This window comes from Haliotis rubra, unplaced genomic scaffold, assembly GCF_003918875.1.
Source record: "Haliotis rubra isolate DU_JTF1 unplaced genomic scaffold, ASM391887v1 Scf678, whole genome shotgun sequence".
Taxonomy (NCBI): Eukaryota; Metazoa; Mollusca; class Gastropoda; order Lepetellida; family Haliotidae; genus Haliotis; species Haliotis rubra.
Genome location: NW_025767388.1, coordinates 76,767 through 92,206, shown reverse-complemented (window position 1 = coordinate 92,206; position 15,440 = coordinate 76,767). Strand labels below are relative to the sequence as shown.

Below are 15,440 nucleotides of genomic sequence, written 5' to 3'. Positions count from 1 at the left end.
TGCTGCTTTACAGGGACGGAAGGTTTTTATGGGCATTTACAGTAATTTAAAGAAATTGGGCAATGTAAATTTCAAAACATATTTCAAAATATTTGATACAAAAATTAAACCAATTTTGCTATATGGGGCAGAGGTTTGGGGGTTTTCTCGGTTGGAAGCATTGGAAAAGGTTCACTTGTACGCGTGTAAAAAAGTCTTAGGAGTTAAATTAAATACCCCAAATGTGATGATCTATGGTGAATGCGGTCGCTTCCCACTTTATCTAGAAGCACAGATAAAAGTTATCAAATACTGGGTAAAGCTCTTGAATATGCCTGCATCAAGATTTCCTAAGAAATGTTATAACATGATGTATTTGTTTGACACCAACGGTAAATCAAATTGGGTAACGAATGTTAGAAATTTACTAAATCATTGTGGTTTTAGTGATGTATTTTTGTCACAAAAGATTACCTGCCCGAAGTCATTTTATAATGCTTTATCGCAAAGATTAAAAGATATGTACATTCAGACCTGGAACTCATCTTTAATACAGTCGCCCAAATCCACTTTTTACAGTACTTTTAAATCTTTTTTCCATACAGAGCAATACCTACACGATATCAATCTTAGAAAATTCCACGTTTCATTATCCAGATTTAGATGCTCTTCACATGATCTTATGATCGAGAAGGGCAGATATTATAATATTCAAGAGATAACAGATTGTGCAAATTTTGTGCACTAAATGTAATTGAAGATGAATTCCACTTTTTGCTGGTATGTCCTTACTATGCTGATTTAAGGACAAAATATCTACCACAATATTACTATTCACATCCTACCATGTTTAAATTTAATTTGATAATGAACTCTAATAATACAACTTATATTTGTAAACTTGGTATGTATATCCACCATGCTTTTGAACAAAGAAAATAACGTTTGCAAACATTGTGATTGTATGCCATTATTGTTTTTATATTTTGTACTATAGGCCTGTGGCCTCTTCAGTAATGGAATAAAGAGATTTGACAAGGCCCAGGTCGATATTTAACAACTGTGGCCTTACCTAACGAAGTACATATATGAGTACTTTGATTAAGTCAGTGAACGGACTTTGAACACATAATGTGAACGGATGGTATACGTGTTCTGGAATTCCTGCAGTCTACCAAAATCGCCGCGGGAGTCACTGTTGTTTATGTCGAGTTAGTGACGCGAGTTTGATTGGACTAAGCACAGATTTCTTAGTCCAGACAAGAAAAGCTAACCTACTGAGATAAACGGACCAGTAAGTCTAGTTAAAGCGTCCGCGCGTCATGCCGAAGACCCGGGTTCGATTCGCTACATGGCTACAATGTGTGAGGCCCATATCTGGCGTCACCCGCCGTGATATTGCTGGAATATGGCTAAAAGCGGCGAAAAACCATACTCACTCAATCTTAAGTTAGACGATGATATTACATAAATATAGCCCTTTAAACAGACTCCACCCTCAGGCTCCCGAACGCCACACCTCTTTTTTAATTTTTTTTATCACTTTATTTCTTGTTGATCTGGGTACAGCATATCATGCACATTTAACAGGTCAGCATTTTTGTTGCATCACATAGGAGTCAAATTACAAAGTCATTATCTATGTAAATAGATTGTGGCAAGACGACCAAAATGTAACAAAAGTGTCGTATTTGCAGTGAGTGTATGCATTAAATTTGTGTAAGTGGTAATTGTAATTCAATTTTGGTTTCAGACCAGCGAGAGAAGGTACAATGTTTGCTAACTTTCTAGAATATATGTACTCTTTAGTTAATATGAAAATGAAATTCAGTACATCATTTCTTCTCTCTTTGAATCCGAGAATAATGGTTTCTGCGTTTAATTTCAAATGGGTGTCTGTTTCATTTTCATTCCATTCTAGTAGATCTTGCCACAGCTTTTGGACATGGTTGCATTCATATAATAAATGAATGATAGATTCTATTTCAACATCGCAAAATATACATAGTGGTGATTCTATTAGTTTGTATTTATATACATCTTTATTGGTTGTAAGGATCCTGTGGAGAATACGGTATTGAAGCCATCTGTGCCTAGCACTATATGATGCTCGAAATGGTATAAAATTATGTGTCTTCCATAGATTAAGAGTGATATTTATGTTCAATTCTTTTTCCCACTTACTTTGATAAAGCAGTTTTTGGTTTATAGCTTCCTTGTGAAGAACCCTGTTGTAAAATATGCTACATCCTTCCTTAGCTTTGAGTAGTATTTCCAAATTAGGAGGAACAAAAGGTAAATCTTTCTGAATAAATCTTTCCACACCTCTTCCCTTGCCGCAGTACATCAAATCTGATTCCATAGTTTAAGATGCACTCGTAGCCTTCAGTGCAGGAAGAATCATCTGACAGCTGTGATTGGATGATTTTGTGTACGAATTTTGTGTATATAAAATGGACATCCATCCAGTAATTACAATTGACCATATTTTTCTGCATTTAGTGCTGTCTTTTTAAAAAGATGTCTTATGCTGAATGTGTGGAGAGATATGTTCATGGAGGAGATATTTGGTGCGGAACTTTGGTTGGTGTGTCAACTACCTGTACTTTCAAGCCCAAATTGGTGTTTTTATTGTGGCGGTAAGGACATACTCTAAATATATACAGTTAATGGCTGTTAACTACCTGTTTATTTTCAAGACATTATAACGTTACTATAGAAGAAGACTTTGGGAAAACATAAGCTTTTGTGTACCCTGGAACAATGCTGCACGATGAAACGCGCAACGACGAAAGGGAGGTCACTCTGCGAGCCCTTGCACCATAGGGTGTTTTTTCATTCTCAAACGTAACAGGGCCAGTTCAAATTCGAGCTGGTTATGTAGTAACTATTTTGATCGATGTTATATATCGGTATGCTTTATATTTGTTTCATCAGTGTCTCGGAAGAGTAAATCAGTTGTTTTCCGTTACTTTCTGAATAAAACACACCCTCTCACGTTGCCAAAGTGAACGTTCCCTTATCTCTAGATCTGCCACCATAATGGTTTCTCTATAAAAAGAAATGATTATAAACGGCCTGTGGCTGATAACAGGCCGGTCCTGTTTTCTCAGCATCTGGAGGTCAGAGATTACAGCTGTAGAGCTCTCCAACCAACTGACAACCCGTATACAACCCGTATACAACGTTTTTCAAGCTTACCGAAACGTTTCGGTGTAGATTCTTACACAGTTTTCAAGCTTGAAATCAAGAATCTACTTCAAAACGTCCCTCTGTGCAATAAACAAGAAGGTGTTACCCATAAACTTCTAGAATGCCAATCAAACAATCAACCCGAACAGAAATGGTTAGAAGCGGTGTAAAATCCATACAAACGGGCTTGCCGGTGAAAGGGAGGTAACTCTTGGGAAGGCGTGAGCGTTGTGTTGATCCTTACAAGCCTTCGAACAGCCTCAAACACCCAGTGTAGTCCACCATTATGTTTTATGCATCCAGGATTTGGGAGAAGTGTGTATGTGGGTGCGTGCATGCGTGTGTGTGCGGGCGCGCGCGTGTTTGTGTGTGCGCACATAAACCTTGAGGTCCAGAGGTTAGGAAAAGATGCACCTCAGGGGAATAAAATCGGGGGAGAAGAGGTGTGTGTGTGTGTGTGTGTGTGTGTGTGTGTGTGTGTGTGTGTGTGTTGTTGTTGTTGTTGTTGTTGTTGTTGTTGTTGTTGTTGTTGTTGTTGTTGTTGTTCAAGCAGGTTAACACCTGGGACATCTTTCGACGTCTTATGGTACCCCGCGGCCGGGAGTCGAACAACCGTCTTGCCAGAACAGCGGCGTATAGCTTTTGTTCTGATGTAACAGAACTTGTAATAGAGTAGCTGAAATATCACGGCGGGGGACACCAGAAATATGCTTCACACACTGAGCCCATATGGGGAATCGAACACGGTCTTCGGCTTGACGAGCCAACACCTGAATCACTACGCTACCCCACCGCCCCAGTTAAACAGTATAATACACCAACTGCTGGAGCACAGGTGGCACTGCCGTCTGTGGCTATGTAGAGTTCCGTCCCTTGGGTACGCCAGGACCCGATGATCGTGGGACTAAACTCGATCGTGTACGAGTATTTCGTAGCTTTGTAAGCACAACGCCCGTGCTTCTTAAGAGGCGACTAACGAGATCAGGTGGTCAGGCTCGCTGCCGGAGTTGACACATGTCATCGTGTCCCAATTGCGTAGATCGATGCTCATGCTGTTGATCACTGGATTGTTTGGTTCAGACTCGATTATTTACATACTACCGCCATATAGCTGGAATACTGCTGAGTGCAGCGTTATACAACAAACAAAACATACTTTCCTGGTATATGAGCTAAGTACGGTACATTCCAGGAAAATATCGAACAAGCAATGTCTATTCGATGGCGATTTATCGGATTCAGCTACCAATATATTTTTCATTGATTTTGTGATGATGCGTGTATTTGATACTTTGAGGTTGAGGTTCAAGTCAGATAACTTCTGAGTGACCTCACAGTGATAAGAAACAATGACACTCGCATGTCTCGGACGAACAGTTTTATAACGAAACTCGCGTTATGCATGCATTATCGCACTGACTCACTCCTCACTCACTCACTCACTCACTCACTTTATTAACCAAACCAGGAGTCAACATAATATAGACATCATGGATAAAGAAAAAGCACACACACGTGTATATTTTATTGCATGAAACTAGTATTTGGCCTTGATACCTTCTATCCAGCTGATGAAGGAGGACACACGTGTGTAGACACCAGGAGTCGCTTTGTCTCCACATCCATATCCCCACGAGACAATACCTGCCAGTTTCCACACACCTCCAGTCTTACACACCATGGGGCCACCAGAATCTCCCTAGAGAACGAGGAGCATTGACAGGTTCAGTAACTTACAAACCTGTTTGTGTTAAAGGTCACATGCAACCAAAAAATCAAACATAATTAAAACACAATTATCACTTATTCATGACATATAATATGCATTGCTGATTATGAAAAAACATATACACAAAATTATAAGCGTACAATAGCAAATCAAAAGTGCAATATTGTGTACTTCGGTTTACTTTCCAAGAAACGAAGCAGCCGGGATACCGAACCCAGTCGGAGCGGGTGGGTGTGCACTCAAGTGTAACGGCTGGTTCATTTGCAGATGCCCTCACGGCTCATTGTGTGTGTGTATATATAGAGATGCTGGGTTTTGTAAATACATGCTCAATGTTTGTGTATAACATTTTGCAATCAACAGACATCATAACATGTCCTGTGTACAAGTATCACACCTGCCTGTCTGTGTAATTACATAATGTGACAGAGACCGAACTCGGGTGAAATAGACAAATGAAATTATATAAACAGTTAAATCGGTAATCTACTGACATAACATATAAAAAGCTCGCGCCTGTCAAATATCAACAAAACATTAGAAAAATAGCTCACATCAAAGCCTTCACCGAGTATTCACCGCTAGCGAAGGTTTTCCGTCTTGAAATGTCGAACACCTAACTGGTTGACACATAGCTGAGTAGATCTAGATCCTAACAAGGTTCTTTTATGTAATGAGTAGATTATTTACTATTTGTTTTGATTAGACTACTCCTGCTCACGACCTTATATTAAATCCGGACAATCCGGACATCCGGACAATCCGGCAGCCCAGCGCAGCGCAACACAGCTGTTGAAACCAGTTTTCACCCCAAGCGCTGGGGTGAAGTTAGTGAATCATTTGAACTCCGATTTCGCGGGGTTTTTTTCATCGCGTTATTTTTCAACTTTATAAGTTGAATTTGCATTTTTGATGATTTGTATCTGTAAGTCCATACCGAAAGGTATCAGATTCTGCAAAGTTGTGTTTTACGTTGCATGTGACCTTTAATAAAATAACAAGAAAACGAGCAGTATATCTGGCCAGTTCATGCTTTTTAAAAAGGGAACTACATTTTCTGGCGATTGTGTTCAAGGAGTGATATTATTAACCTTTGACTTAGAGGAAGTTTGACCTGGTTGAAAAAGGAATTTCTTTCCCAAAACCAACGTAAAACGAGAATTAGACAGCGTCGCCCATATAACTAAATTTGAGGCTACATAACCACCGGTATACGTCCCCAATTTTCGTCAAACACAGTAAGTTATCCCCCTAATTGACAGGCAAAAACAGTTAAACACCGGTGTGTCGGACTTTGTTGTGTCATTGCGGTTATCTCGAAGTAAAATCATGGTCCCTTCGTATTCCATACTATTATTTTAGTTATCAGTTTGCGGATAACGGATACGAGGTAGTTTACGAAACGAACGAGGGATATTGTCTGCCTCGTATTGTCCACTGGGAGCAAAGGGCGGTGGGGTAGCCTAGTGGTTAAAACGTTCCCTCGTCACGCCAAAGACCCGGGTTCAATTCCCCACATGAGTACAAAATGTTTGAAGTCCATATCTGGTGTCCCCCGCCGTGATATTGATGGAATATTGCTAAAAACTACGTAAAACTCACTCACTCACTGTGAGCAATTGCAATGAACCCGGGGCATCCGATCGATAGCAACTAATCTGGCAGATCATACTAAAATAGCTTGGCTTTGAAGTCACTTAGGCTGATATCTCTACCCAGCTTTGTTATTACATCACCCAGAATAATATCCTCATGTAGGTTCGTCATCAACTTACTTGTAATATGTTCCTTATCTAGCTTTGAAATCAAAACACCCAGGATAAGATCTTAACCTAGTTTTGTAATCAGCTCACTTGAAAGACGACCCGCACCTTGCTTTGTAATCCACTCACCTGGAATCAGATACTAACCTAGGTTTTGAAACAGCAAACCTCGAATATAATCCTCATTTGATATTGTAATCACCTCACCTAGAATGGGATATTCATCTACTTGTGCTATGTATGCAACTCATATGAAATACGATCCTCAAGAGCTTTGTTATAAACTCACCTTGAATGAGATCCATGCCTAGTTTTGTAATCAACTCATCTCGAAGTATCACCACTCAGTTTTCAACCCACTCACCTGGCAAGCATCCTTCCCCCCTGCTGTAAGCCCAGCGCAGATGTTGTGGTCGAAGATGACGTTGCCGAGGTAGTATTTACACATGCTGTTGGTGATGACGGGGACATTTACCTTCTCGAGGTAACGAGTGCCAGGTCCGTCTAGATGAACGGAAAACAACAGTAAACTGATGACATGCAGTCCCTATACGTCACGCCAAACGTTTCTATACGCCTGAGGACAGAAGGCAGTACCTACACGTCACGCCAAACGTTTCCATACGTCTAAGAACCTAGAGCAGCCCCTACACGTCACGCCAAACGTTTCTATACGTCTAAGAACCTAAGGCAGTCCCTACACGGTACGCATAACGTTTCCATACGTCTAAGGACCTAAGGCAGTCCCTACACGTCACGCATAACGTTTCCATATGTCTAAGGACCTAAGGCAGTCCCTACACGTCACGCATAACGTTTCCATATGTCTAAGTACCTAAGGCAGTCCCTACACGTCACGCATAACGTTTCTATACGTCTAAGGACCTAAGGCAGTCCCTACACGTCACGCATAACGTTTCCATATGTCTAAGGACCTAAGGCAGTCCCTACACGTCACGCATAACGTTTCCATATGTCTAAGTACCTAAGGCAGTCCCTACACGTCACGCATAACGTTTCTATACGACTAAGGACCTAAGGCAGTCCCTACACGTCACGCATAACGTTTCCATACGTCTAAGGATCTAAGGCAGTCCCTACACGTCACGCATAACGTTTCTATACGTCTAAGGACCTAAGGCAGTCCCTACACGTCACGCCAGACGTTTCCATACGTCTAAGGACCTAATGCAGTCCCTACACGTCATGCCAAACGTTTCCATACGTCTAAGAACCTAGAGCAGGCCCTACACGTCACGCAAGACGTTTCCATACGTCTAAGGACCTAAGGCAGTCCCTACACGTCACGCCAAACGTTTCTATACGTCTAAGAACCTAAGGCAGTCCCTACACGGTACGCATAACGTTTCTATACGTCTAAGGACCTAGGGCAGTCCCTACACGTCAAGCCAGACGTTTCCATACGTCTAAGGACCTAATGCAGTCCCTACACGTCATGCCAAACGTTTCCATACGTCTAAGAACCTAGAGCAGTCCCTACACGTCACGCAAGACGTTTCTATACGACTAAGAACCTAAGGCAGTCCCTACACGGTACGCATAACGTTTCCATACGTCCAAGGACCTAAGACAGTCCCTACACGTCACGCCAAACGTTTCTATACGTCTAAGGACCTAAGGCAGTCCCTACACGTCACGCCAAACGTTTCTATGCGTCTAAGAACCTAGAGCAGTCCCTACACGTCACGCCAAACGTTTCTATACGTCTAAGGACCTAAGGCAGTCCCTACACGTCACGCCAGACGTTTCTATACGTCTAAGAACCTAGAGCAGTCCCTACACGTCACGCCAAGACGTTTCCATACGTCTAAGGACCTAATGCAGTCCCTACACGTCATGCCAAACGTTTCCATACGTCTAAGAACCTAGAGCAGGCCCTACACGTCACGCAAGACGTTTCCATACGTCTAAGGACCTAAGGCAGTCCCTACACGTCACGCCAAACGTTTCCATATATCTAGGAACCTAGGGCAGCCCCTACACGTCACGCCAGACGTTTCTATATATCTAGGAACCTAGAGCAGCCCCTACACGTCACGCCAAACGTTTCTATACGACTAAGAACCTAAGGCAGTCCCTACACGTCACGCCAAACGTTTCCATACGTCTAAGGACCTAAGGCAGTCCCTACACGTCACGCATAACGTTTCCATATGTCTAAGGACCTAAGGCAGTCCCTACACGTCACGCCACACGTCACGCCACGTTTCTATACGTCTAAGGACCTAAGGCAGTCCCTACACGTCACGCATAACGTTTCCATATGTCTAAGGACCTAAGGCAGTCCCTACACGTCACGCATAACGTTTCCATATGTCTAAGGACCTAAGGCAGTCCCTACACGTCACGCATAACGTTTCTATACGACTAAGGACCTAAGGCAGTCCCTACACGTCACGCATAACGTTTCCATACGTCTAAGGACCTAAGGCAGTCCCTACACGTCACGCCAGACGTTTCTATACGACTAAGAACCTAAGGCAGTCCCTACACGTCACGCATAACGTTTCCATACGTCTAAGAACCTAAGGCAGTCCCTACACGTCACGCATAACGTTTCCATATGTCTAAGGACCTAAGGCAGTCCCTACACGTCACGCCAAACGTTTCCATACGTCTAAGAACCTAAGGCAGTCCCTACACGGTACGCATAACGTTTCTATACGTCTAAGGACCTAAGGCAGTCCCTACACGTCACGCCAGACGTTTCCATACGTCTAAGAACCTAGAGCAGGCCCTACACGTCACGCAAGACGTTTCCATACGTCTAAGGACCTAATGCAGTCCCTACACGTCATGCCAAACGTTTCCATACGTCTAAGAACCTAGAGCAGGCCCTACACGTCACGCAAGACGTTTCCATACGTCTAAGGACCTAAGGCAGTCCCTACACGTCATGCCAAACGTTTCCATATATCTAGGAACCTAGGGCCTAGGGCAGCCCCTACACGTCACGCCAGACGTTTCTATATATGTCCAAGGACCTAAGACAGTCCCTACACGTCACGCCAAACGTTTCTATACGTCCAAGGACCTAAGACAGTCCCTACACGTCACGCCAGACGTTTCTATACGTCTAAGGACCTAAGGACTTTATTAACGCGCTTATTGTGAACCATAGTAATATTCCTACGAAATTATACAAACGAAAGTGAGTGTCATTCTGGTTTTCCAAAATCGGCATCTTCAGAGCCAAAAGAGTTTTCTTGTCATGATCCTATAATGATACAACCCAATGAGTCTCATCTAGAAATACTAAAGATACTAAAGCGACTTTTGTTTTCAACACAATCTCCTTCCACAATGATACACTTTTGCAAACAGTGTTATACAGGTTGTATGCCAGTTTGTTGTTTGGACAATGATTCATGCACCCCCTGGATCAGCCCCTAACAGGCCTAGATTACTATGCATATTGAGCCTGATGCAGATGTCAGGAGTTTTGGAACCAAAAGAACCTAATTCTCGATTCCATTCAGTTTTGTCTTCTGAATACGTTACTATAGATAAGGGTTACCATAGATACGGCGATGAAGACTTAACGCTGACTGGAATGGGTGACCCTTTGCGATCATACGGTGAACCCAATGCCCGTTCACGTTAAGTGTCGACTTTGACATGTGGTACCATTGATAACAACGGAGGATCTGTACTCAATACTCACCGAAGCGGGTGGCCCCCCATCCAGATACGGTGCAGACGACGTTGTCAAAGTCCTCCCCTGCGGCGGGAAGGCATGCAGGCTTCAACAGTTTACCCTGACTGACTGGCTGCGTGAGCTTCACCATGGCGATGTCGTGAGAATTCGATTTGGAGTTGAAGCTGGCGTGAGTGACGATGCGCTCAATCTTGTGCACCTGGGACTGGTAGACGTGGTAGTTGTCGATGCTGCCCATCACGACGTCCCATTTTCCCAAATCGCTACTATCAAAATAAAGGACATAAAACGAGTTAGTCTTCAGTCAAGCGGTCACATGATCGAATATGGATCCGCTAATCAAACTGACGATATCAACACCGCTACAGACGTAAAATTGAAACGTTTAGTGGGTCCCAATGGTAAACTATGCCTCCTATTCCTTAGTCATTCAGCGCAGCCTCGAGGTATGTTTACTGAAAAAGTCATCCCGAGTAAGTGGATGTTGTCTCCCCTGACTTAGTCATTCAGTGCATCCTCGAGGTATGTTTACTGAAAAAGTCATCCCGAGTAAGTGGGTGTTGTCTCCCCTGACTTAGTCATTCAGTGCAGCCTCGAGGTATGTTTACTGAAAAAGTCATCCCGAGTAAGTGGGTGTTGTCTCCCCTGACTTAGTCATTCAGTGCATCCTCGAGGTATGTTTACTGAGAAAGTCATCCCGAGTAAGTGGATGTTGTCTCCCCTGACTTAGTCATTCAGTGCAGCCTCGAGGTATGTTTACTGAAAAAGTCATCCCGAGTAAGTGGGTGTTGTCTCCCCTGACTTAGTCATTCAGTGCATCCTCGAGGTATGTTTACTGAAAAAGTCATCCCGAGTAAGTGGGTGTTGTCTCCCCTGACTTAGTCATTCAGTGCAGCCTCGAGGTATGTTTACTGAAAAGTCATCCCGAGTAAGTGGGTGTTGTCTCCCTGACTTAGTCATTCAGTGCAGCCTCGAGGTATGTTTACTGAAAAAGTCATCCCGAGTAAGTGGGTGTTGTCTCCCCTGACTTAGTCATTCAGTGCAGCCTCGAGGTATGTTTACTGAAAAAGTCATCCCGAGTAAGTGGGTGTTGTCTCCCCTGACTTAGTCATTCAGTGCAGCCTCGAGGTATGTTTACTGAAAAAGTCATCCCGAGTAAGTGGGTGTTGTCTTCCCTGACTTAGTCATACAAGCAGCTGAGTAGTTAACTGACAGGAACAGCCTGCGGAGTTGAGAGTTGTCTCCCCTGATAGAGTAATCACGAGTGATGATTGGTTGGTTGGTTTGTTGTTTAACGCTACACTCAGCAATATTCAAACCATACAGTGGCGTTATGTAACTGAGTCTGCACCAGACAATCCAGTGATCAACAGCATGAGCATCGTTCTACACAAATGAGATACGATGGCATTTGAGAATTATCGCCACTAGTTCAGTCATCCTTAGATGGTGTTTACACTGGTGTATTACGGAAAACAGCCTATTCTGTGTTCACATCAATAAGCCAGAAACAGTGTCAAAGGTTCAACGTACAGAGACTTAAGATAGGATGCGGTGGGTAGTGCACAGATCCCTTTAACCTTGGAGTCAACTTTGTATGCAGACTCTTTCAGTGTTGTCACAACCACTAATGTACAGTACACAGCCCTGTGCACTTAAAAGAACCCACGAATCCGTTGGTATTTGACCAGATGGTGGCCACATGAATACGTGCAAACACCTAGTTGCGGGTACAGCAACGTGCAGTGAACATGGACAAAGTACTGTGACTATGTGTCCCAGTCCACCCAGCTGTGAATGGGTACCTCGTTAGGATGAGAAGGCCATAATAACTCGGTGCGCCTAGTGGCTGCAACGAGTTGTATACTCCCCAGGGAGTTGAGATTGATAATGCGATGTGCCGTTGAGATTGACATCCAATGATCGAGGGAAAAAATACCAGCGCATTGAGCATGCACTAGTGCGTGGATATGTGCGCTATATAAATATCCTATAATAATAATAATAATAATAATAATAATAATAATAATAATTAACAGTATAAGGACATAAGTACAGTTGTGTCGGGGTATATATCTGTAACAAGGAATAAATATCCATACTCTTCGAAACAGTGAGCAGCAGTAGCGATCCACTGGTCGTCGATCAGGGTTCCTCCACACATGTGTCCTTGTCTGTACTGAAGGGACACCTGAACCAACACAGCAGGGACAGTGGGTTAGTCAGTGAGAAGTGGGGGTGAGTGGTGGGTGGGTGAATGAGTGGGTGAGCGAGTGGTTTGAGGCAGTGAGTGAGTGAGTGAGTGAGGGGGTGAGTGTGTAGGTGAGTGTCTCGGTGGATGGATTATTGAAGGGTTGAGTGAGTGGGTGAGTGTGTTGGTGAGCGGATTATTGAAGGGTTGAGTGGGTGGGTGGGTGCGTGTGTTGGTGAGAGGATTAGTGAAGGTTGGGTGGATCGATGAGTGTTTTGGTGAATGGATTAGTGAATGGTTATGTGGGTGAGTGAGTGTTTTGGTGTGTGAATTAAGGGTTGATGGTTTGAGTGCGTGGGTGAGTGAGAGAGGGTGGGTGGATGGGAGATTTGATAATGGTGTGTAGGTAGCGTGACAGTGATGTGATGGTTTCGTGATAGTTTGTGATGGTGTGGAGCGGTCTGTGGTAGTGTTGGTATGGTGTTGATAATGTTTTGTCGATTGTGAGATAATGTGTGATGGTGTTATGATGGGTGTGCGAAGGTGGTATTTTGGGTATGTAGGTGTGATGGAGTGGACTACCGTACCTGCCATGGGAACTCCCCAGCTGCAGCTGTAGATCCTCCAACTATCCTGCTGACATCGGGGACGCCACACTGCCCTGTCAACGACATACCGTCACGTGCATCACAGGCATTGACAAACAACGACATACCTTCACGTACATCACAGGCATTGACAAACAACGACATACCGTCACGTACATCACAGGCATTGACAAACAACGACATACCGTCACATACCGTCACGCATACCGTCACACATCACAGGCATTGGCAAACAACGACATACCGTCACGTACATCACAGGCATTGACAAACAACGACATACCGTCACGTACATTACAGGCATTGACAAACAACGACATACCGTCACGCACATCACAGGCATTGGCAAACAACGACATACCGTCACGAGCATCACAGGCATTGGCAAACAACGACATACCGTCACGTACATCACAGGCATTGGCAAACAACGACATACCGTCACGTACATCACAGGCATTGACAAACAACGACATACCGTCACGTACATCACAGGCATTGACAAACAACGACATACCGTCACGCACATCACAGGCATTAGCAAACAACGACATACCGTCACGTACATCACAGGCATTGACAAACAACGACATACCGTCACGTACATCACAGGCATTGACAAACAACGATATACCGTCACGCACATCACAGGCATTGGCAAACAATGACATACCGTCACGAGCATCACAGGCATTCGCAAACAACGACATACCGTCACGTACATCACAGGCATTGGCAAACAACGACATACCGTCACGTACATCACAGGCATTGACAAACAACGATATACCGTCACGTACATCACAGGCATTGACAAACAACGACATACCGTCACGTACATCACAGGCATTGGCAAACAATGACATACCGTCACGCACATCACAGGCATTCGCAAACAACGACATACCGTCACGTACATCACAGGCATTGACAAACAACGACATACCGTCGCGTACATCACAGGCATTGACAAACAACGATATACCGTCACGCACATCACAGGCATTGGTAAACAACGACATACCGTCACGAGCATCACAGGCATTCGCAAACAACGACATACCGTCACGTACATCACAGGCATTGACAAACAACGACATACCGTCACGTACATCACAGGCATTGACAAACAACGACATACCGTCACGTACATCACAGGCATTGACAAACAACGACATACCGTCACGTACATCACAGGCATTGACAAACAACGACATACCGTCACGTGCATCACAGCATACCAGGCATTGACACACAACGGCAGAAAACACACGAACCCAAGTCCACACAAATTACATAATTACAATTAAAGCACATAAATTGATCAAGGGTTTTGAATTATACACGAGAAATACAAAGCACAACCAGACATTTCACTCTGATATCTTCAAACTGAAAGATTCTACATTGCAATTATGTCAAGAGGAAGAAGAAGTTGAGAAGCCTATGTCTTACTGGTGTTTGTAAATTTGCAGTTTCGAAACACACCCATTTAGAAACCGAGTAGAGTGGTGTTACAATTGCCAACCGACGCTTGTCGTAAGAGGAGACTAACAGGACAGGGTGGCCAGGCTCGCTGACTTTGTAGACACACGTCATCGTATCCCAATTACGTAGATCGATGTTCACGCTGTTAGTCACTAGATTACTTACAAACTCCCGCCATAGAGCTGGATTACTGCTCAAAGCGACGTTAAACACGAAAAAACAAACAACCAAAAAAACAAAATATCATTCAGACAGCATTTACATCATGGCGGGCAACCAAGAGTACCCGTATGTAAAACTAGTTCCTCACCATTTCCGTGGGAGACATGTCCGGGTGCCTGAGTGGCATGCGTGGTGCTGGGGTCTGGGTAGCAGCAGAAGCTGAGGAATCCGCAGTGGCTCAGAGTCTGAAGTTCTCCGGGGTTACAGGATGACCCGAACAGACCACGGCAGTGACCGCCATATTGAGTCTCGCATTCTGGAACACCAGAATCCCATCAGTAATGTCTGAACAAGTTACATCTATGCATGACTTTTCAAAGGCCAGACCAAAGGCAAAGTCTATCATATACCCTGCAACATCTCGTAGATACTACTGACAACGAATCGCTGCTGATGATGTTCATCACTGGATTGTCTGGACCAGACTGAATTATGTACATATAGCCATATAGCCTTTTGATTATTTACCGACTGCCGTCGTATGGCTGAGTGAACCCACACAAGCAAGGTTAGAATTAATCTTCAGTAAACCTTGCTAGACATAAGAGGAGTCGGATGCCAAACTAAAGGAAGTGTTGACAGGCTTGCT

The 15,440-nt window shown here is 43.7% G+C and overlaps 1 protein-coding gene across 1 annotated transcript; it reads right to left on the bottom strand.

The window, feature by feature from the left end:
* Positions 1-4,707: 4,707 nt before the first annotated feature.
* Positions 4,708-15,211, bottom strand: LOC124257951 (chymotrypsinogen A-like). Its single transcript, XM_046692015.1, has 7 exons — positions 15,202-15,211; positions 14,940-15,107; positions 13,121-13,194; positions 12,445-12,533; positions 10,349-10,608; positions 7,028-7,167; positions 4,708-4,870 (listed from the first exon to the last, which is right to left on the bottom strand). Exons 1-7 carry the CDS (start codon positions 15,209-15,211, stop codon positions 4,709-4,711), a joined length of 903 nt encoding a protein of 300 aa, XP_046547971.1. The 3' UTR covers position 4,708.
* Between the last annotated feature and the right edge of the window lie 229 nt (positions 15,212-15,440).